The 24,213-nt window shown below is 41.8% G+C and overlaps 1 protein-coding gene across 23 annotated transcripts in view; it reads left to right on the top strand.

Moving 5' to 3' along the window:
- Positions 1-1,791: 1,791 nt before the first annotated feature.
- Positions 1,792-24,213, top strand: part of Akap9 (A-kinase anchoring protein 9) — a 124,123-nt gene continuing 101,701 nt past the window's right edge. For 16 of the 23 annotated variants that reach the window (XM_076566270.1, XM_076566267.1, XM_076566263.1 and 13 more), the window contains exons 1-7: positions 1,793-2,008; positions 10,355-10,570; positions 16,798-16,845; positions 19,639-19,692; positions 19,993-20,154; positions 20,826-20,981; positions 22,377-22,574. In XM_076566270.1, the coding sequence (XP_076422385.1) occupies positions 1,961-2,008; positions 10,355-10,570; positions 16,798-16,845; positions 19,639-19,692; positions 19,993-20,154; positions 20,826-20,981; positions 22,377-22,574 (882 nt within the window). In that variant the 5' untranslated portion in view covers positions 1,793-1,960. Of the gene's footprint in view, positions 2,009-3,704; positions 3,829-10,354; positions 10,571-16,797; positions 16,846-19,638; positions 19,693-19,992; positions 20,155-20,825; positions 20,982-22,376; positions 22,575-24,213 lie in introns of those variants that run through there. The other 7 variants (XM_076566264.1, XM_076566261.1, XM_076566271.1 and 4 more) reach the window with 5 other exon arrangements.

The raw sequence follows: 24,213 nt of genomic DNA, 5'->3' as shown, positions 1-24,213 counted from the left end.
AGAAGAGATAGGGACGAGAGACTGAAAGAACCACGTGTCTGTTTTCTGGGATGCAGCTTATATACCCTGTGGGAGTGGTCTTGAGCCTCTCTGGGGGAGGAGCCATGTTTGGTGGGCTTTGAAGGGGGAGGGTTTGGAAAAAGAGATGGGGGAGGGGAGTTGAGGTGGATCTTCCACCAGACCATTCCAGACTCTGGGTATATAGGGATGCCAGGGTGCCAGCGGTTGAGGTGGAGTTCCCACCCAAACAATATGAATAAATGAATGGTGTGACATGATGTTACAATTGAGCAGGTGTCCTAAGAAACAAGTAATTCCATGGACTTGCGCTTCTAATAGATGCCATCACACAGTGGCAATGTTACTGAGCTTCCTTTATGTATGAAACAGGCAGGTATATGATTGACAATTACTAAAGGGAAATGCAGAAACAATCTTTCAACTTCAGTAGGAGATCATGAACATCTTTAGTTACAAAGACAGAACAGACTGCAAGAAAGAGTTGACCTCCTGAGCCACTGAGAAAGTAGTGTCCATTCACAGACAGGAAATCTGTCAGCTATCCTGGGCTTCCTCCTCCTAGGCACTCAGAATCAACAGATAATCACTCTATCCAAACAGTTGAGAACACTTCATTGTAGATGTAGATCTACACAGGGTGATGGGTGACTGAGAAAATCACTCCTCTCCCCACCCCCACTCTCTTTAATTCTTTTATTCCTAGGAGGAGGTGTCTAATCTCACACTCTCAATTCCAGTCCTGATTGCAGGGCAATGTAGACTTGATTGTTTTAAATTGGCACAATTATGTTTGAAATACAGGCACCTCTAAATTACAGGTATCCGAAACATCTTTAGTGTCTGACAGACAGAAGGTTTTTAGTTTCTCCCTTTTCATATGTATGTCCACTTAACACCTCTTTTATGATTAAATTAATATCTTTAGTTTTTATCTGCTAATTTTTCAGTCTACTTTAAATCAAAGAAGCGATCAATCTGAGACACACTCCAGGAATGTTTTTGAGGGAGGAGAAAGGAAGAAAGGATTGCAGGAGCAGATGGGGGAGTAAAGACAGTTATATTCAATTTATAAGCACAGCTCAATTCAATCTAACACGTTTATTGGGCACACAATTTCACACTAGTCATTTCAGTGAAAGAACGGACAAAGGTTTGGGCGTTTTCACACGCCAGGGACAGTCACGAATATTAAACAGCTCGTCCAAAAACTCCAGGTGAAGTCAGAGAAGAAGCGTAGTTGTTTTCTGGTCATTAACGCTGGAAAGTTAGGGTGGACGGGGTTTGTTCCCAACTCAAGATTCCGAAATCGAACTCCTTTAGGGGCACGGTTGCCAAGGAGAAGCGCCCAGGAGGAGTGTCTCTGCGCTTCGGGGAACAAAGAGCTGGGAGAAGCCGGTGGCAGGCAGCAGGAGCGGTTCTTCCAGTGGGCCTTGAAGGAGACAGTGGGCGGGCGGGAACCGGTGGGGATTAGAAGGGGGACTTTGGGGGGGAGGGTGTTGGGAAGGCGTAGGTGCCCTGCGGGCGCCCCTTAGCCTGGGCGGACAGACCGCTGCCGGGCGGTCCCGCCCTCGCCCCCGCGGCTTCTCCTAGCGGGGCATCCGCTGCTTCCGCATCTGGAAAGGCGCCGCGGAGCGTCGGGAGCCCCGAGTCCCGGGAGGCCCGGCGCCCCGGCGCCCCAACGCGGGTCGAGCCCGGCGGCCGGCCGGAGCACCTGCCGGGCCAGGCTCGCGGCTGCGCGGACGGCCCGCCCCGCCCCGTCCTCCCCCGTGTGTTTACGTGGAGACGAAGATGGCGGCGGTGACGGCGGGGCCCGTGCGGCCCGGCACGAGTCGCCCGTGAGCGCCTAGCGTGCCCGGGACGACCGCGGAGGGAGCTCCGTCCGCCGGCGTCTGAGCAGCCCTTTCCTCTCCACCCCGTGCCCGCCTGCCCCGCAGACGCCATGGACGAAGAGGACAGACAGAGGAAGCTGGAAGCCGGCAGGGCTAAGGTAGGAGCGCGGCGGCCGCAGGCCGTGCGGGGAGGCGGTGTCCGGGGGCGGGGGGCAGAGGCCGGCCCGGGGCTGGGCTGGGGGCTGGGGCCCGGGAGAGCCGCCCCCCTGGCCGCCGCGGAGACCTGATGACTGCACTGCCCGCCTCCCCTGTCCGGGGGGCCGCACCAGACCCTCCCTCAGCCCCGCTATCAACTGCTAAGGAATTGCTCTGCAGCCTCCGCCCTTTCACTTTCTGAAGGGAGTTTTGCGAGTCCTTCGGGCTTTGTGCTTTTTCTTTATTTTGAGAGACACCCGCACGCTGATCACCAGCCTGCCGCCTTTAGGTGTCACGCTGGCACTCTTGGGTGTGTGTGTGTGTGTGATTGGCCTGTGACAGCTGCCTCGGCAGTGGCTGGAGTGTGCCACAAGTGCCAGCTGCGAACTTGGCTACACGTTAGGGGCGTTTTTAGAAGCGTTTCTTTGTACATTTGTGTTGGAGGTCTTTGTCATGGCACGCGAGCTTTTGTAGCGTGTGGAATGGAACTTCTGAGCACCGAAAGGTTCTATAAACTAAACAAGAGAATTGCTGTCTAATGTATTTGCTTTTGCTATGTATTTGGTGAGTTTGATTTTGTGTGGGCGTGCGTGTATGGCAAGATATGTAGACGACCCAGAATTATACGTAGGTATCCTTCAGTGGGCTTAATGAACAATTCAGCACAACATGAATTGAATATAATGATTTCTTTCTGAAATTACCTGTTTGAACTTACCTTTTGACCTCCTTGCTCCCTAAAATGAAGTTACCTTTAAGATAGTAGGTTGCCTTTTTAAAGACCTAATTGTTAGCAGTCATACATTGGGACAATTAAGTTATGTTTTAAACTGTTTTTCCTGTTGTACTGGCTGGTTTTATGGCAACTTGACACAAGCTAGAGTCATCTGAAAGGAGGGAGCCTCAATTGAGAAAATGCCTGCATAATATCGGGCTGCAGGGCATTTTCTTAGTGATTGATGGGCAAGAGCCCAGCCCACTGTGGGTGGCGCCACTCTGGGCTGGTGGTCCTGGGTTCTTTAAGAAAGCAGTCTGAGCAAGCCATGTGGAGCAAGCTAATAAGCAGCACTATGGCTTCTGCATCAGCTCCTCCCCTCATGTTCCTGCCCTGTTTGAGTTCTTATCCTGACTTCCTTTGTTGATGAACTGTGATATGGGAGTATAAGCCAAATAAAGCCTTTCCACGTTGCTCTGGTCATGGTCATCTCATCACAGCCATAGTAACCTTAACTAAGACACCTAGGTTCCTTCTTTTCTTCTCTCACATTAACAATGGGAAGCGGGTCAGTCATGAATGAAGGGTGATAGTGCAGAGATACAGTGGTACATGCTCAGGATTAGTTTGATACAGAAGATGTGCAGTAGCTAGCCTTTTGTTTCTAGAATATGGTTAGTTGACTTTCCCATAAGCACCCTCTATGTAAGGTAAAGATTTAATGTGTCTGCCTGTGTAACATTCTATAAATGGAGAAAGGGGAATCGGCATCTTTAGAAGCTCACCTTAGCTTACCATTGTGCAACCTGAAGAACTGAGCAAGTTCAATGCATCGAAGGGATTGGAGATGTAGTATGCATACCTTTGCAAACTTCAAGGCTTTGATTAGATAGTATTTTTCCTGTCCTTACTCCCCCCTCCCCTTTCTTTTTTTAACAGAGTCTTAGACTATTATAGTCCTGGTTAGCCTAGAGCTCAGTGTGTAATCCAGGCTGGCTTCAGACTCAGTGGCAATCCTGCCTCCACCTCTGAAGTGCTAACATTATGCCTGTGAGCCACCACGTCCAGGTAAGATGTCTTATTGACTATGTCATAATTTCTACTGCCTTCCTAAATATATCCTTTACTAAATATGTGTGAGGCAGTCCTGCTAAGCTTTTTTGCCTTCAGTAGACCTGCTTTATGATTAAGTTGCTGCCAATGAATACTTGATTTATCTTTAAAATAGAATTCAAATTTGGTTTCTGTTCCTGTTTCTTTGTCTTTTGAAAGTCCGTGTTTGGGGGCTGGGAGATGACTCAGTGTGTGAAGTGCTTGGCGCCCAAGCACGAGGGCCTGGGTTCATATTCCCAGCACCTACAGAAAGCTGGCTGTGGTGGCCTGCATCTGTAACCCAGTGCTTGGGAGACAACGACAGACAGGAGTCCCTGGGACTTCCGATCCACCCTCTAGCCAAAATAGCAAGCCTGAGTTTCATTTAGAGACACTGTCTCAAAAAATAAAATTGAAGGTGAAGAGTAAAGAGTGAAGGTGAAGAGGACACCAGCCTCGGCCTTCTACAAGCACGGGCACGTGCTTCCACACAGCACACAGTTGTGCCTGTGGGGCAAGTCTTTCTCTTTCAAAGGAATTTTTATCTAGACTTTTGCTTTGTTCTAGAATTGAACCTACTTTTCCCAGGGAGAGATATATCCATGAGGCATATAAGCAGCCCTGCTTGTGCACTGTACAAGCATAACCTCTGGATATGACATGAAGAGAATCATTTTCAGACTATGAGTGTGATAGAATAGTTTGCAGCCATTAAGTTTGTAGAGCCTGATAGCAAAATGGGAAGTAATACAATCTGTGTCATCAAAAGTGTTACATGGACTTTTCATCTGATAAACATGCTTCTTTTAATGAGGACTGAACGACCTGTTGTAAATGTTAACCAGTGGCTGGGGTTGTAGTTGTGCAGTCCAGTGCAAAGCTCTAGATTCAGTCTATATCACAATCATTTAAAAACTAATTATTTGGCAAACCTATGCTGGAGTCCTGTCTTATGCCAGAAGTTAAAAATACAGATGAAGCGATGTCTCTGCGCGGGGTGGGGTTGGGGGGGGATCAGAAAAGGATGCTGAGTCATAAGTTCAGTGGGGGTGTAGGTAGTAGGTTAGGGTGATTTATCGTTCATATTTTGGTAAATTGTTTTAAATACTGTCCGTTTCCTGAAACACAGTATATAAAGAGACTATTATTATGTTAATGCAGCTTATAATTATCTAACAGATAATAATTATTCAATAAATACTTGCTTATTGAATGAACAGAATAAGAAATGAGTCCTCTATGGGTGCTTCTTTGTATGTATGGCTATCCATTAGTAATTCAGAACTCTTAGAGAAGTTGTTCATTGCTGGCATAAGAAAAGAACATGTAAAACCATTTTCCAAAATCTATTTAGATATTTCTTATTGGTGCTGCTCACAGTAAGGATGGGTCTTTCCTACTTGGTTAACCCTCTCAGGAAATACCCTCACAGACACACAGTGCATCTCATTAACACCCTACATGTTTCTAATCTAGTGATGCTTACAGTTGAAGATAGTCATCATATCTCCATGTCTCAATTTGTCCATATAACCTTTGGGAAATAACGTTTTTAAACCTAGCACTATTAGTGGGCATCTTCCCAACTCATAGTCTTTGTAGAATTATTTTAATTCTATATATACTATAGTTTATTCTCCTGCACTGGATTTAGGTTAGTATGAGACATTTCATAAAATATACTATAATGTATACATGACAAGCTCTTTTTAAAATGATTATTTATGTGTTCTATATAAATGAAAATTGTCAGTGGAACAACAACTTACCAGTCAATTTACCAAGAAAAAGTTTTAGGAATTGTGGTTTATGAAACTAGGTTATCAAAGATAATAATTACGCCCAATAAGCAAGTAAGAAATAACAAGAAAAATAACTAACATGGGAGATACCTGGGGGAAAGCACTAAAAGCTTGTGTAAGTACTGTTTTTACAGTCCCAAGCCATTTCCCCAGCCCTAAAATATTTCTGTCATGATCAGGCAAAAAATGTTCAAATATCATTTTTAAAAATAATAAAACTTTATCAAATATGGTACGGTAAAGTGTGTGCTATCTGACATGAATATCACAGAGGAGAGTGTGACAGTGTTAACTAGTGTTAACTATACCCACTTTAGCATGATCCTGGACCTGTAATATTTTACTCCAGTACTGCTTGATTTATATAGTTGGCATCTGTGAATGCCCTTTTTGGCTTTCTTAGGCAAGTTGTCGTGTAGCCCAGGCTGGCCTTGAACTCCTGCTCCTCCTGGTCTGTGCCTCCTGAGTGCTGGGACTGTAGATTTGGGCCAACAGACACAGTGGCTGTCCTCTGCACATTTGCCTTTCTTCTCTGTGCTTGCTGTCAGTCACATTGCTTTGGTTGGCCTTATTCCTTTCATTTTCCTGATCGCTAATTAGATGTTTTAGATTTGCAGCGACAGAAGAACCCAGAAACGGGTTTTTTTAGACTAGCTTGTGAAAACTCCAAGGAGAACAGAGCTCAGGTAATGAGGAGGCGTATGAGCCACTGGACATAGAATAGCTTTGGTTGTGAAAGTAGTAGGAACTTTATAAGAATGTGTGTTTGTCACGTCTGACCTCTGAAAAGGTTCTTTCCAAGCGGTGCGTAGGTATGTTCCTACCAGAGCAGTAAAGATTATGTATTTATGTAAAGAAATCATTAAATCTTTTACACACACACCATACAACATACACACACACACACACACACACACACACACACACACACACACACACACGGTCTCACTCTGTAGCCCTGGCTGGCCTGGAACTCACTATGTAGACCAAGTTGGTCTCTAACTGAAAAGAGATCTGCCTGCCTCTGCCTGGTGAGTGCTGGATTAAAGGTGTGTGACCACCTCAGCCAACCCAATTTTAAGAAATCATACTCAAACTTTTATCTCATTTAATTTTTCACACTTTGATGAAATAATAGTCTGGCCTAGATGAAAAGGTCCTAATGTTAGGAACACATCTTTTGACTCATGAGCTTTGTCAACCCTCAGTGAACACAGCTAAGCAGATTATGAAGTCTTTTATTAAATGACATTATAGAATTTAGCATATTTTCATATCTCATAGGATGTTCTGAACAGTTTTTTTGTTTTTTTGTTTTTTGTTTTTTTGCTGGGAATGATTTATGTCATTTATGACATCCTAACTCTTGAGTTTAGCAATACATGATTTTTAGTCATTTGTTCTTGCTCTGGTTAGAGTAAGACTTTGGCTTGGGATCTGAACTAGTTCTGGAAGACAAATGTCTATGGACACAGTATCTTTCCAGTAAATCTTGCAACTATTTCTGTGACTACATATGTTAACATTTTTATAATTGGCTTCCAAATGGCAAACACAGATGGCTGGTGTCTGAATTTCCAGCATGTTTTAGAATAAATGTTTTCTCAGTGAATTAAAGTGTATCATTTCAGTGTCAGGTGGCTACCTAATTGAATAGCTTTTTTCTTATCTGTTAACTTACCATTTTCAGTTTTAAAATAAAAATAAATAGCCAAAAGATACTGAATATATAATATGATCTTTTTCTTTCATTTTTAATTAAACAGTATTTTTGCCAGAAAGCTGTTGTATATATTATTTTTCTGAGAATTTGAATTTTGAATTTTTTTTTTTAGAGAAGAGGAAGATTATAGTAGGAAGGATAGTTCTTTGTTTTCCATTAATTTAATGAGTAATTAGAATATTTTTATCCAATCTGAAGCTATGGGACTTTTAGAGTTGATAGAGTTGGGCATGCCTGTGTTATGTCACCTCAGTTATCAAGAGATTAAAATTATTGCTTAGAGGTATCTTCCCTAAGTGATGGTTTCCTTCTTTGAGTCCACATAAACTTACTGAGTACTGTTCTAGGAGTTTAGTATAAAGAATTGAACTAAAGACTTTTCCCTCATGGAGCCTTCTGTTTAGTTAAATCCCCTACCCCCCAAAAGACCTCATATACTCAACTAAAACAGACTAAAAGCAATGTATTTGTAATTTTATGTCTTTAGAAGCTGCCCATTCCAGATGCAGTTGTAGAATCTACTTGCGTATGTCTGTGTATGTCTTGTCTATGGGATTCAGTAGTGTATTCTGTTGCCTCTGCTTTTCAGTCAACCTTTCCATAATTGGGTGGTTTTGTTTTGCTTTTTTCTATGTGCTTATACATCTGAATAAACACTAGATATAGATAATGATATGCACTAAAACAATTGGAGTTTGAAACAAAATCTTGATCCTAAAATCTTCTGCTGTTAATGTATTTAAATGAGAGCATGGTAGTGTAAGCAGCTTCTGAAATACGCTTGTAAGAACACTATTCTTAATATTTTTTTTTTGTCATTGCATTCTCCCTGAGGGAACTTTTCTTTTTAAATAATTAGCCTGGACTTTCGATTCTGTTCACAGATAGTATTTTAATAGCAATCCAGCCAGTTTATTTTTAAGAATGAATCTCTATACTACAATGCACTTTAAGTGTATTCCAGGGGCTTAATTCTCTACAAAGGGGCAGCTGACTCTGCACCTGTTCTTCAAGCAGACAAGAAGTTGAGTAACTGCGGAGTTGCTAAATAACTCGGGAGAACCCTGGTGTAGTGTATTTTCATATTGCATGGCACTAGTAGCTGCTGTATGTGATTGCTGGATGAATGTCTTTAAAATATAGGGCATCCATATGTGTATTTTTCTATAGTTGATAAAGTTTAAAAATACTTTATTATTTATTCATAGTGTTTGTCATATATTTTGATAGTAATATTAACATCATTAATGATACTGCATTAGCATATTTTATAATAACTTAGCTATCTTTGTAATTAGTATAGTTAATAGTTATAGTAATTCTAGTAGTGTAGTTTTTTTTGAAGGTTCTAGGTCTTATTTTTGTTTTTCTTTGTTGTGATTAAAGAGCTCAAATTTAAGAAGTGGTGGTTAGTATTTGTTTCATATAAAGAAATTTTATAAAAAAGGAAGTTTAGGCTGGGGAGATGGCTCAGTATGTAAGTGCTTTCTTGTGCAAGGAAAGTTCAGGTCCCCAGCATCCATGTGAAAAGCCGGGCATGGTGGTGTGAGTCTATAATCTCATCTCAAGGGCAGCGGTTGGGGGTGGGTTGGGGTAGGGTGGGGAGACATAGATGGAGGCAGGAGGATGCCTGGAACTTGCTGGCCAGCCTACTTAGCCAACACTATGAGTGGTGAGTGATACAGGATGGTACCTGAAGTCAACCTCTGGCCTCACATGCCACACACTCAGGCAAGCACACCTGCACACACATACACACACACACTACTCACAAGCACACTCAAAGAGAAATTAAATAGAGGGGAAAACACCTGTAGTGCAAGTTGTGAAACACACCAAAGTTGTTATACATTTTCTTTCAAGATTTAATTATGGCTGTGAGTGTAGTGTTACTAAAATCCAAGCTAGCTATAATTATTGGTGGTTGAAGCCTGAAGCCTGCTTTGTCTCTAGAAAGAAGAGGTGTAGATAATTTCCTTTTCATAATAATTGTACTGTGATACTGTTTCATAGTGACTACTCTATCGTAAGGATTGTCGTGAGTGTTTTCATCAATATTTTCAATAAGGGTTCAGCATAGTTCACCCATCATTGAGTTATATATGGGATGATAATTCTGACTAGATGATGGTATCTTATGTGTGTCCTGGTTCAGTGGTAAAAACATTGTATAATGTTAAAGAAGACTTTTACCTTTTACATTTTTTTTTCTGCCATGGTAGCAGAAAGTGTTTGCTGCTCTTTTGTCCCTGAATGTCTTAATACTCATCCAGTTTTCTTATATCTTTCATCAGTGTTTAACGTTTTAATGATAGCTGTGTCCTTGTTTTAATTTTTGTTGGCTACTTAAAAAAAAAAAAGAAATCACAAGTAGTCCTGACTTTTAATTTATAGCAGATTAAATATCTCTTTTAAAAATAAACTTAAATAAGGAAGGCAGTAGATGGTAAGTAGATGATATGACTAGGCGGCACTAGGCTGTGGGATTCCTGACGATGGTGATAGGCAAATGCTTGAGGACTAGAAAGATCAGTCTCAGAAATTTGAATTATTTCTATTTCTTCATTTATAGATAAGGCCACAAACCACACTCAGAGGTAAATCTTTTGGCCCAAGCTAATTATCTTTAGTTGAAAGTTAAAGTCCCAGAGAATCCATGAAGGACACACTGACCTTGTGTGTGCCATGCTTTCAGACAGTTTGAAATCCACAGACGATCCTCCAAGTGCCTCCCTATCCATCTTCTGACTCTGAGCTGAGTTTCTTCCTTTCAGACATTTTCATTTCTTATTCCTGATTCAGAAACAACCAGTTTCTTTGCAGTGCGATAGTAATTACTCTATTAAGGATGGGACAAGTGTCCTTTGTTGTCACTCATTTTTAGTGATAGTTTAATAAAGTGACCCAGAGCTTTAATAATGATTAAAAAAAAAAAAAACTTAGATGGTAATGCCGCTTTCTTTTTTTCCCCCTATAGCTTGCTCAGTATCGACAGAGAAAAGCCCGATCTGATGGGCAGAATCCTAAGAAGCAAAAGAAGAAAAAAATTTCAAGCTTAAGTATTAACCAACAGAATGATGAGACATCCATAAATAGTTCTCAATGCGTAGAATCAGCCGGGAATCCTGATTCTACCAGAATGAGAGCTCTTCCCAGTGGACAAATAGAAAATCATGATCAGGTCTTTGCTGAAGTGAGTGCTTCCAGATTTTCAGCCCAGTTCTGAGTGGAACGTGTAATGAGAATGGCCACCAGCACGCTGTGCAGTTTGTGACTTTTATCCCTTCCTGCAAACTTCAGAAGTATGGTAGTAACTAGACCTAAAATATTTAGTAACCTCTGAGTGGGTTTCGTGAGCTTCACTCAACAGATATTTATTGACACTCACGAGGCAAAGATGAGGAAGGCAGATATAAAGAACGTCAGTGTGTTCCTGTCACACCTGTGCAGCAACAGTGCCCCTGCTTCTGGCGGGGGGGGGGGGGGGGGGGGGGGGGGGCGGTGGTGCCAAAGCCAGCCACGTGTGTGTTACTGGAGGGGTAATATAAAAGTATGAGTAGGAGTCAGCTAGAGATAAAAAAAAAAAAAAAAGCAAGGGACACAACCTCTGTGCAGAAAGAAATACATTTGCAAAATTGAAAAGAGGTGTGCTGTGTGATCTGGAAACAGGAGATTCTATTTCATGTGGATCCCAAAGTGATGGGATAGGGTGGTGGTAATTTTGTGGGTGTGGAAATTGTACCCAGCCCAATTCCCATAGAAAGTGCCCAGTGAATCCTAACTCCCCCAGCCACCCTCCCCCTTGTTTTACGGTGCAACTTTCTGAAATGGGGGTGGTGGTGGTGGTTAAAATGGATTAAAATGGCTGGTAGATGGTTCACTAACCAATACCACAAATAGAGAAATGAGGTGCTCAGGAGAGTTTTGGGAGGATGGGTATAACTTGAATTTTATGCTACAGCATGTTTATGTAGAAATAAGATTAGAGTAGATAGAGATTGTACTAGTGAGAGTTTCTATTGCTGCGACAAAATACCATGACCAAAAAGCCAGTTGGGGAGGAAAGCGTTTATTTCTTTGGCTTATACTTCCACATTGCTGTTCATCAGTGAAGGAAGTCAGGACAGGAACTCAAACAGGACAGGAGCTGATGCAGAGGCCATGGAGGGATGCTACTTACTGACTTGCTTCCCCTGGCTAGCTCAGCCTGCTTTCTTATAGAACCCAGAACCCGCAGCCCAGGGACGGCACCACCTGCTATGGGCTGGGCCCTCCCCCACTGATCACTAAATGAGAAAATGCTTTACAGCTGGATCTCACAAAGGCATTTCCTCAAATGAGGCTCCCTCCTCTGATGACACTAGCTTGTGTCAAGTTGACACACAACCAGTCAGTCCAGGGATTTAAGCTTTGCTCACTACCCAGGTGGGCAATGGAGACATGTTATATTCCTCATAAAATGCAGTCACCTTGTCTCTTGGAAGTATGGGAATATGGTTTCAAAGAAGAGTGAGGAGCTGAGGTTGATAGCACATATCAGAAACTTCAGCACGCCGGAGACTGAAGTGGGATTTCCTAGCTTTATCTCTGATATTGAAATAAATACCCCAATAAAAGCAACTTAGGGGGAGAAAGTTTGACTTACGATTCCAGCTTCTTGTCTGCCATTGCAGGGAAGTCAAACTCAAGGTAGCTAATCCTGTTGCACCTAACAACCCAGAGAGAGTAAATGCATGCATACCTAGTGTTCGGCTCCCTCTCTCTACTCTTAGACAGTCCAGGACCCAAGCCCAGGGGAATAGTGCTATATAGAGTGGGCTCCGACTTTCCATATCACTTACCCCAATTAAGAAAAATTCTCACAGGCATGTCCACAGGCACGCCCTCATGTGGGTGAGTCTCACTGAGGTGATTCTAGGTTGTGTCTAGTTGACAGTTGAAGCTAAACATCACAGGGGAGGGAGGGCTGGGGAGGCAGGGGCATGCCTGGGCTGTGTAGTGAGACTCTGTAGAGGGGGAGGGGGAGAGAGCAGAGGGAGACACACTGAAAATGCAACTATGTACTGTGTAAGGAGCATTTGTGCTTCACATGTAGGCAGTTTTACTTACATGCCTCAGTTGTATTCTGTAAAGCTGTTGCGGTGATGAGTTAGTATACACTGAACTATTCTTCTAAGGAAATCAGGGCTAGAGTCCTGTGGGCCACCGGTCCTGGTTTGTTAAAGAGCTGGTACAAGGCTGGCAAGTAGTGAGTACTTACTTAGTGGTAAAGGCATTTTCTGCATGAGCATGGTGACCTGAGTTCAATTCCCAGAACCCACATAAAAGTGAAAGGAAATGGGTCCCCAAATCGTCCTTTGAACCTCACATTTGCCATGGTGTACAATGCACATACAACATAATAAATAAATTAAAACAGTAGTTGTTACATTGCCTGTTTATGTGTATTTATGTTTCAAGGCTCCTTATATAGTATATGTTGTTGAATCATTAGAACAGGAGTGTAATTAACATGTAGGCATTGAGTAAGAGGGCTTGAAACAGAAATATGCACACATACACACCATGCCTGAGCAAAACAACTAATACACCTTCCCTCCATAAGACACATCACAACATTGCTGTTCTTAGAAACACTGGGCAGCACTAAAACTTTGTACTTGGGGTCATTTTTAAGCCGTGAAATCACCAATTAAAAAGTGCCAAAATGTGCCACTATGTACCCTGGAGGGTACTGACTTCACATTGTGAGAAACAGGAGAGCAAATGTTGCCCTGTTCTGTGTCATCTAGTATTATCTACCTTGGATCACTCTAAATTTTCCCTGTTCTGCTCATGTCCTCAAATGACCTCATAGATGTTACGAGTATTGATTTGGGGGCCAGCAAATAAATTTTATTAAGGAGGTGAGTTCATGAAGGCAAGAGTCTGAATAATGAAAACCAGAGATATTCGTAGATAGGTAATCTGTAAATATTATCTCATGGGTTTTTTATTTTTATAGTATACTTTGATGCACTAACTTTTTAAATTTTGAAAAGAAATGGTGAGGGGCCAGTAAGATGATTTAATGAATAAAATCACTTGCTACCTGGATATCATGGTGCATACCTCTAATCCCAGCACTAGAGAGACAGAGGCAGGAGGATCTCTGTGAGTTTCCGACCAACCTAGCCTAGAAACTAAGTTCCAGGACAGTCAGAGCTACACAGTGAGATCCTCTCTGGGGAACAAACAAAAACAAAGATGCCAAACCTGATGGCCTGAATTCCATTCCCAGGACCCATGTGGTGAAAGGGGAGAACCAACTCCTGAAAGTTGTCATATCCCCTGTGTGTAATGTGTTTTTTCAAAAAGAAGTGTTGTATTGTTTTGAGGGAACATTCAGCCCCCACATTCCCCCCTTCTGGAGGATTTGCTTAGCTTGTGTAGTGTTGTATATTTAGGGCTTTCTTTAGATGTACTTTATCCTGTAGAGGAGGTTCCTTTCCACTCTTGCATCATTGAGTGTTTTTATGTAGTTAATTATTTTGCAGCACTGGGTTTCAAACCCAGGCCTTGTGAATGCTCAACAAATACTTTACCATGGAGGTACATCCCCAGCCCTCAGTAATACTTTTGTCATGAAAGAAAGACCGTTAAATTTTGTGGTGGTTTTTTTTTTTTTTCTCTAGCTCTTGAAATGATGTTAATTTTAAAGGGCTGTTATTATGGGTGAAAGCTGCTAGGAAACATGAGACCAGCCCTTTAGTCCCTTAACTTTTCATTCAGTGGCGTCTGGTAGTCTTGCTGCTTTTCAGGACGGATGTGACTTGAGTTTGCTGCTGCTTCCCTGTTCTGTGGTTGCATCCTCCCAGGGACGTTTTGCTCAGAGTTTTTGTTGCTGTTAAATTACTTTAGCATTATTTCCTTTAGTTATTTGACACACAGCATTTAAAATACCCAATTTTAAGTTTTTGCATGTTAAATCCATAACCTGTGTATCTTCAAGAGCAGTTTCTATTGACCAATATTTTTCTTTTGACCAGGCCATACTCTCCCATTCCTTTGTGTGCCTTGTAATTTTTTAAATAAACATTTTAAATAATATGGCAACTCTGGCATAGGATTTGGTTTCAAGATGGATATTTTAAATTATGGCATGTTGATACTTGGATTCTTTACTGTAGTTCACCATTTACTGTATTTTATCATTTTGAATGCAATAACTTGTTATTCTGCTTTTTTTCTTTTTTTGAGACAAGATCTCCCTATATAGCCTGCCTCTGCCTCCTGAGTGCTGGGATTAAAGGTGTATACCACCACACCTGGCAAATCATTCCATTTATTTTTTTTTTTGAGGGGCTTGGTTTTCTTGAGACAGGGTTTTTCTATAGGGCCCTGGCTGACCTGGTCCTCGCTATGTATACCAGGCTGGCCTCAAACTCACAGAGATCCACCTGCCTCTGCCTCCTGAGTGCTGGGATTAAAGGTGTGCGCCACCACCACCCAGCTAGTGTGTTTATTCGTGGTACCAGTTTTTAATGTACATTGTGTACTTAATTGTCACAGAGAGGGATTATGTCACAGAAATCTTTAGATTTAGAAGAGAACATTAGGCCAGGGACATGACTTCAGTCCCTAGAACCCCCGTTAAAATGCTGAGACGGGGGGTGGGGGTGGGGTGGGGTGGAGGCTGGAGAGATGGCTCAGCGGTTAAGAGCATTGGCTGCTCTTCCAGAGGACCCAGGTTCAATTCCCAGCACCCACATGACAGCTCACAACTGTCTGTAACTTCAGTTCCAGGGGATCTGACACCTTCACACCAATGCACTTTAAATAAATTATTTAAAAAAAAAGCTTTAAAAAAAAAAAATGCTGAGCCGGGCGGTGGTGGCGCACGCCTTTAATCCCAGCACTCGGGAGGCAGAGGCAGGCGGATCTCTGTGAGTTCGAGGCCAGCCAGGACTACCAAGTGAGTTCCAGGAAAAGGTGCAAAGCTACACAGAGAAACCCTATCTCGAAAAACCAAAAAAAAAAAAAAAAATGCTGAGACGGTGGCTCGCACATAATCCCAGTGCTGGGGAGATGTACCGAAGGATTCCTGGGGCTCGGTGGTCACCTCGTCTCACCTAGTTAGTTCGGGTCAGTGAGAGACCCTGTCTCAAAGCAGAGCAGCAGCCATCCTGAGGATGGCACAGAAGTAGTCCTCTAACCTCTGTGTGTGCACACATGCACACACACACAGTCACACATGAATAAATAAGTGAGCAGAGCCTCATGAGTTAGGAACCATTGTTTTAGGATTTTAGACTAGAGACAGCTTTTTTTTTTTTTTTTTTTTTTTTCTGCCAGCAGTTACTATTTCTTGGAAAGGCCATTGCAGAACTTGATCCTGAATGTTAAATAATATTTCTGTAGGAATAGATGAGGAATTAGACAGTGATAGTTAATAATTATAAACTCTGAGTTTCATGTTAGAGGGTGTGTGTGTGTGTGTGTGTGTGTGTGTGTGTGTGTGTGTGTGTGTGTGTTGAACAGGAAAACAGCAATTTGGGAATTAGAAAAATTAGGATTTTTTAAAATTCTATTCCCCATGTCACACTTGAGAGTGTGACACACTTTGAATGCCACTGACCTCATACCCCAATTCTGGAACAAAGCAAAAATGTTTAATTTTTATTTTATTATTTTATATGAATGGATATTTTGGCTATACGGGTTTATGCTTGCTTCTGATATGTGCAGTGTCCATGGAGGCCAGAAGAGAGCATCAGGTCCCTTGGAACTGGAGTTACAGCTGCTTGTGGGCCTCCATATGGGTGCTGGACCCTTTCTTGGCAAGAGCAGCAAGTGCTCTTAACTGCTGAGCTATCTCTCTAGTCTTCTGCAAATGTTTTTAAGAAAATGCTTTTTAAGCTGTAAAAGCATTATAACAACAAAAGGTTATTTTTTTTCCAAGTAATTACTTTTAGCATCAAGATCTGAGAATACTCTTGCAGAAATGACACTTCTGATAGTAGCATTTCGAACCCTGTTTTATTTATGAGTTGTAATGTTTAGAGAAATCGGGCGGGAGGAGGGAGGAGAGGGGATCTGTGGTTGGCATGTAAAATGAATAGAAAATTTCTTAATAATAAAAATTTTAAAAAGTTTAGAAAAATCATACTTTGGTGCTTTTGGCTTACAAAGGGTAGGTATTGTGTATAAGAACATGTTCTCTTGATTTTTTATATAGAGAAAAATTTACAGCTTAGACACTAATTCATAAGTGAACTTTTAAAGGTCTGAATAATTTGTACTTGGTTTGGTAGTATCTTACCTGGTTTTAGTAGCATGTTATGTAGTAGTTTTCACTATGCTGCTGCCTACAGTAGTTGCCTAGTGGAAGTAAAATATGGGGGAAAGGCATGATTGTAAATTGTTTTACTTTTCTTTTAGCATGAAAGTGAAATTTCAACCACGGCAGATGATTCAAGTTCATTAGAGGTAAGATTAATATGTCATAATCTCGAATACTATAATAAAAATAGTCATTTTTTATCACTAGAAGTATTTGTTTCTTGTACATTTTACATGCTTCTGTTGCATTTCTATAAATACAATAAAATAACAGCAGCATGAATGGTTAGCAAACTAAGATAATACTCTACTGCTGTCGTTTCCACAGTGTTAGCTGACATGTTAATTATCCCGCAGTTTTTTCTTTAAAGACTTAGAAATTCTGGTTAGTTTCTGGGAAAGACTTTGATGCTGGGTTTCTAGATGTAAGACCACTGTGAACCCATCTTATTTAGCACAGCAATTTTTTTTTTTTTGATAATTTGTTTTGAGTTAAGCTTTTCACAAGTGTTTGGGTTTGCACTAACCTTATGGACTTTTTTATTTGCACTAATGCTGTGGTGGTGACTAGGTGAGGAACTGTTAGGTAGGTGTGCCCTCTTTATGACGTGCCCTCTTTGTGTGATGGCGGTAAATATGTGTCTTTCTTAGTTTTTTAAATATGATCACCATTTCTTTGGTCCAGAGTTAGACAACATGAAAACCCTTCTCTTACTCTAAATGTCTCCTCAATTAGTGTATTTCATAAGTTTCAATGTGTTGCTGGTTTCTGTTAGAAAAACTCTTTATGCTTAAATTAACGTAGCACAATTTTATATTAATAATAAATTTGATACTTAACAAATTTAATGTATTTTGGAGCTAAGAATATACTTACTAGTAGACTGGCCAGGAAAATAACCAACAATGAATAAATAAATGGGTATCTGATTCACACTACGTAAAATTTCCTCTGTGGTCAGTATGGATTTAAAAATCACAACCTCTAAAAACTACCATTCAAGAATGCTATGCCAAAAAAGTTACCTTTTAGAATAGGAGAAGTTGAGACTTTTGAAGATAAGTACAAACTAAAGCCATTCATGTCGACCAAGATAGCAGTGTAAAAGATACTCTCACAAGTCCCACACACAGACGACAACAGAGACAGTCTCAGTCACAAAAGCACAGGAAAGAGTAACCACAGGAAGAGTAGGTGAGCTGGGGAAACATGGAAAAAGCCATTCTTGTTTCACTCTGCAAATCAGCAAGCACCTAATATGGAGGGGGGAACGAAAACCAAACCAAAACAAGAAAACTTGAAACACCATAAAACAATCAACAGACTTTTAGGAAATAGCAAATGTTCTCAATAATAGCACTAATTGTAAATAGTCTCTAATTTTCATTAAAAGACACAACTGGCTGACTAACAAAACAAACGTGAGAAATACATCTCACTGGCAAAGACACACTAGACTGAAAATGAACGTATCAGAGTCCATACACCAGGCAAGAGGAAGGAAGCCTCAGCAGCAACACAGGAGTGGGTGAACTCGCTCCTGACAAAGTGCACTTTATGTCCAAGTTCATTAGAAAGGGTAAAGAAGGCTGCTGCATGTTCACAAGGCAGGATCAATCCGTTCTAGTTCTTGGAGCCTTTCAGTTGCCTGAGAGAGTGACTGCTTTGTAGAAGGGGATGGAGCCCTTTAAGAACTTGCCCATTTTCATGTTTGATCATCACTAGTTGGTCTCTAATGCTTCTGATGCCTTAGTCTGGATTGGCTATCAGATCCTGGCAGGTAAAATACTGACTCACTCCCAGCCTTCAGTACTCTGACTTTGGTGGAGCCGGGCATTGCTATGACCAAGGTTAACAACCTAAACAATTTGGGAACCATTGCCAAGCGTGGTGCTAAAGCATTTATGGAAGCTCTTTAGGTTGGGGCAAACATTTCTGTGATTAGACAGTTGGGTTTCGCCTTTTAGCATGCCTGTCTGGTGGCAGAGAAAGCAGTCGTGGTCATAACACTTGATGATGAGCAGTGTACTTAAAAGCCTTCTGGTGGGGGCTCCTTCCTTGTGCCTGTCAACTGTAGTCGCCTGTTGGCTGGGCTATCAAAGCGATCTTTCCTCTCAGAGAATACCAGACAGATGTAGAAGAGAGTATGTCAAAGAAGTGATGAAAAAGCCTTTTCAGGGGCCGGGGAGATGGCTTAGTCCGTAAAGTACCAGCTGTACAAGCTTGAGGTCCTGGGTTTGGTTCCTCAGGACCATGTTAGAGCCAGGTGTGGTTGTTAGTTTCTGTGATCCCAGCACTGGGGAGGCCTAGACAGGAGGGTCCCTGGGCTTCGGGGCCAGCCATTCCAGCTGAACCAGTGAGTTCCAGGTTCAGTGAGACTCCCTGTCTCCAGAAATAAGATGGAGAGTGATTGAGAAGACACCTGACATTGAACTCTGACCTCAGTACATACACTCGAAAGCCATAGCTGTCCATGGCCTATCCAGTTACCCTTTCTGTGGAGATGCAGTATGAGGGAAATCAGTGGTGGTTGGAAGAGAAGAAGGTGCATTGTAAGCACTCGGGTGTTTGAGGAATGATTAGCCTTTGAACGTATTATGTCTTTTTGATGCTTGAACTAATTTTAAGTGAATCACTATATATGGTTTTGCCAATAAGGCTCTTTATTTCAGTCATAAAAAGACTGAACTAGGGGAGGGCAATGACTGAATACAGTGCTTACCACACAAGCTTGAGCTTGGATCCCTAACACCCACATAAAAAGTCTGAAAATGTGGGTCTCTAGTCCCTCACTGGGGAGGCAGAAACAGAGGACCCTGGGGCTAGCTGGCAAGTAAGTGTAGCTGAATTTGTGGTCCCCACACTCAGTGAAATACTCTTGTCAGATAAACTACATTCAGTTTAAGATCATAATATATCAAGAGATTGTTTTTATACAGATAAATGGCTGCTGTTTTGTGACAGAAACAGGAGAGTCTACAGACTTATTACGGGTACAGTATTTAAACACTCATGATACTAACGTTTTATACCGTGTAAAGGCATCCAGCTTACTAACCAAGCTTTTCCTGCATGGACTCCTGTTTGTTTTTAATATTTAACAAAAACATCTTTTTATAGTGCAGAAATTCTGTTTATGCTGTTAAAGTATATATGTCATTAATAACAAAGCAGGTTTCCGTACTAACGAACTGCAGGAGGTAGGGATGTTTTCAAGTGACTTTGCTGTGAAATTTTAAATTCCTGAGGAATATTGCTAGTACTGAACTATTGAAAACCTTGGATTGATTTAGGAAGAAGAACTTGGCATTGATAATTCTCATTCAGAACAAGGAGCTCAGTCCAGTCAGACCTGTCTCAAAACGATGAAAGATGAACTGGCTGGAGAACAGCAGGAGCTTGAAGAACTGACTCAACAGCTGGAAGAGATGAGCGGGACTGAGATTCTGACGCAGGTGCGCTCACTTCCTACGGCTCTGCTTTGCTACCGTGGGAATGGTAGTGAGTGTGTGAATGGTAGTGAGTGTGTGCTCTTGACACATGGGGCCCTGCCACGGCAACTTTCAAAGCAAAAGTCATTTCATAATTTTTGTTCTTGTGCATAGATAGCTTAAAAAAGCCCATTTAAAATGAGACCCCGCTGAACTATTTGGACTTTTAAATAGCTGTGTAAAGTAGCTAGAGTGAAATCACTCTCGTTTGTGTAATCTGAGAGAAAATTGGTGGGAACCACAAAACAAGGGTGACTGAAGCCCATTAAGAGTGTCAGCAAGTCCTTGTGAGTCACTTGCTGGCCGCAGTGGCACCTGCTAAGCAGGGAAGTCAGGATGAAGCCGATGGAGCGGTCCACCGTGAAAATGACAGCGGGCGTCCATCCAGCCTCGTCAGAAACAAGCCGGTGTTACCTGGAAACACCGGGGCACTCCAGAGTATAAAGGCGCTTCTTCTCTAAGAAAAGATGGACAAGCCAGCCCACATATGTTCTCTTCCTTAATGCAGACACATGTTTTCAAAGTCAGTTTTGAAATAAAACTAATTTGGACAGGCCAATAGCTTTCATGGAAGATTATTTATTTTGAACAAACCCTAAAAGCTGACATTTACAGTCTTCCTTGGTCTCTCTTAGTTACAGGAATTTGAGGCTGCCGTTAAACAAAGAGACTGCATCATTACTCAGCTAATTGCTAACTTGCAGCAAGCGACAAAAGAAAAGGATGAGACAATGAAAGAATTTTTAGAGTTGACAGAGCAAAGTAAAAAATTACAGATTCAATTCCAGCATGTAAGTATTACAAGTTTATTGGTTTTAGCAATGAATTATGTACTTTTTCACTTTCCAGCACAAATCAATAATATGAAGCCATTTGCTTCCTTAAGTGTACTAAAAGAAGTACTTTAGTGTACTGAAAAAACCAGTAAATTTGTGTTGTTATAGTAACCAATAATTTTTTGTTTGTTTGTTTGTTTTGTTTTTTTGAGACAGGGTTTCTCTGTGTAGCTTCGGAGCCTGTCCCCGAACTCACTCTGTAGACCAGGCTGGCCTCGAACTCACAGAGATCCGCCTGTCTCTGCCTCCTGAGTGCTGGGATTAAAGGCATGCGCCACCACTGCCACCACCACCACCACCACCACCTAGCATAACCAAGATTTTTAATTCATATCTCGTGAGTAGATTCCTGCTAGTATTTCAATTAAACTCCATATCTCACCAAGGTGGACGGAATACATTGTTGCAGATGGCACTCTTTAGTTGCATTGGGCCTTTGCAGTCCTGGCATGGCTTTGGTTAGGTTCTAGATGGTAACTGGACCTGCACATTCCAGTTACTCTATGTTTACCTTGGGAATCCATCCTGGCTAGTTTTCTGTCAGCTCGATCCAAGCCAGAGTTATCTGAAAGAAGGGAACCTCAATTGAGAAAATGCCTCCGTAATGTCAGGCTGTGAGGTATTTTATTAATTAGTGATTGGTTGGGGAGGGCTCAGCCCATTATGAGTGTGGGGAGGTGATCCTGCATTCTATAAGAAAGCAGACTGAGCAAGCTATGAGGAACAAGCCAGCAAGCAGCATCCTCCATGGCCTCTGTATCAGCTCCTGCCTCCAGGTTCCTGCCTTGCTTGAGTTCCTGTCCTGACTTCCTTTGATGATGAGCTGTGATGTGGAGGCGTAAGGCATATAAACCCTCTCCTCCCCAACTTGTTTTGGCCCTGGTGTTTCATCATTCAGCAATAGTAGCCCTGACTAACACAGAATCTGATTGTACTGATCAGAGTTTGATTGCAAGTAACACACGACAGCTTGAAATATCTTAAGCCAGAGAGTTGAATATAAGTATACAGGCATCTTACAGAACTTAGGGGCGGAAATATAATCAGGACTCTGAAAGAGATTGGAGCTAGAGTCTGAAAAGTCACTAGGATGCAGAAGTGCGTTCCTGTCCACATTCTCTCTAGGCCTCAGTCCTAATTCCATCACTACATCTGCTTTCTCTGAATTATCATCTGAAAGGTAATCCATTGGTAATCCAAAGGTAGTCCAGTCATAGCAACAGCAGATCTCCACCCCCTGAAGTGAACCGAGGCTGCAGAGAGCCAGTGTCAGCAGAATAAGACTCCGGAAGGAAGCCTGCTGGCAGACAGTCACAGTTTCGCGTGTTGAAGGCTCTTTCTGTCTCCCAGTTACAGGCCAGTGAGACTCTGCGGAGCAGCACCCACAGCAGCACCGTGGCCGAGCTGCTGCAGGCCAAGCAACAGCTCGCCGCCCAGCAGCAGCAGCTGGAAGGACAGGACCGTCAGTTACAGGACTATCAGATAAAGGAGGAGGAATTCAAGACTCAAATTACTCTTTTACAAGAGAGAATTAAAGTATATGAAATGGTAAGGATGTCAGCCTGCTTTCACAACTTTATAACTTTCTTTATTAAAAATTTTTTATTCATTTTACATAACAGCCACAGATCCCCTCTCATCCCTCCTCCTACTCCCCCTCTCTCCTCAGCCTTCCCCCCAACCCACCCCACCATTCTCTCCTCCAAAAAGGTAAGGCCTCCCATGGGGAGTCAGCAGAGCTGGGTACATTCAGTTGAGGCAGGTCCAAGCCCCTCCCCCTGCATCCAAACTGTGCAAGGTGTTCCACCATAGGTAATGGGCTCCAAAAAGCCTGTTCATGCACCAGGGATGGATCCTGATCCCACTGTCAGGGGCCCCTCAAACAGACCAAGCTACTTGTAATTTTCTTATTCATGTGTCTTATGTATATGAATTAGAAAATTTTATAATTAAGTCAAACTCTTTGAATATGGAAAATAACTTATTTCAAAAGCAGTTGAGAATCTCATGCTAACAACTGTAAATCTCACACTAATATAGTTAAGATAATACTGCCCACTGTTATGTTCCTTAAAGTGATTTGCATATGTTAACTGGAGTCTCAGTAGAGCCTAAATTTATAACTCAAATATCTTTTTTGTCCCATCTGAAGCATTCCCATCTATTTTAGCTGTGATACTGAAATTCTGAAAATATTTTTGTTACAAATAGAATTTGGTTATAAAAAATAAATGTAGTTGATTCTCTTTATGCAAATTATGTTGCACTTCTTGCAAACATTTAGGAATTAAGGCTCTTTGAGGCAGGGGAGGGCATTATGTATGACATAGATTATAATCTTAAGTTCTAATAACAACCCATCCTGAAAGGTTTGCTTCCATTGATTTTTGAATTGAGAAATGAAAATTCAAAAGTGTTTTGTTGCTGTCTGCTCTACTCCCATACCAGAATTGGGATTCGAACTCTGTCCATGTGGCTGGGGGCAGGGCAGAGCTCTTGCCCCACACTGCCTTTTTAGTCATAAAAAATGCCTTATAAAACATAGCAAATCAAAAGCACAATCTGATTTTGATTTGTAGGCTCAGAAAACTCATTTAGCTCTTACCTGAGTCCTGAGCTAGAGCAGAGGTGGACTCAGATTGCTCTGAGTTCAAGAGGCTGTTTAAAAATTCAAATGTAAGATCTTTAGTTTGCAATGGTAAATAATCATGGGGAACCATGCATTTCTGGTCCTTTGGATTTTATTTTCTTTCCATGGACAAATGAACTTAAAAAGACAAATACTAGTTACAAGGTTCTTTAGTGAGCAGATGGAAGGATGTTTGCATTCAGATGTTGTGGCATTAGACTGAAATAAACTGATTTATGCATCTCCTTGTAGGGAGGTTTATGCCTGTGGGCTGGAATTCTTCAGTCCTGTTTACCACAATTTCCTAACATTATTGAGTATGTTTGGATGGTTCTTCTGCCTCGTCAGTGCTGTGAAGATGTGTATGCATGCCTAGCTCAGGGTATGGTTTTTCTAGAGGGACTGTAATTCTCAAAAGGCTGAAGGCAGTTGGTCTTTTTCCATGGACCGGACTTAGAGGGGCACTCTCAGCACTTCCTTCAGAGGGCTTTCTTCTGGGTGAGACTCGACAGTTTTTCTTTAGCTGTGTCATACATTCATTCCTAATTCCTCTGAATT

This window comes from Peromyscus maniculatus, chromosome 3, assembly GCF_049852395.1.
Source record: "Peromyscus maniculatus bairdii isolate BWxNUB_F1_BW_parent chromosome 3, HU_Pman_BW_mat_3.1, whole genome shotgun sequence".
NCBI lineage: Eukaryota > Metazoa > Chordata > Mammalia > Rodentia > Cricetidae > Peromyscus > Peromyscus maniculatus.
Note: the sequence above shows the minus strand (reverse complement) of the source record. Positions and strands in the feature narration are given on the sequence as shown.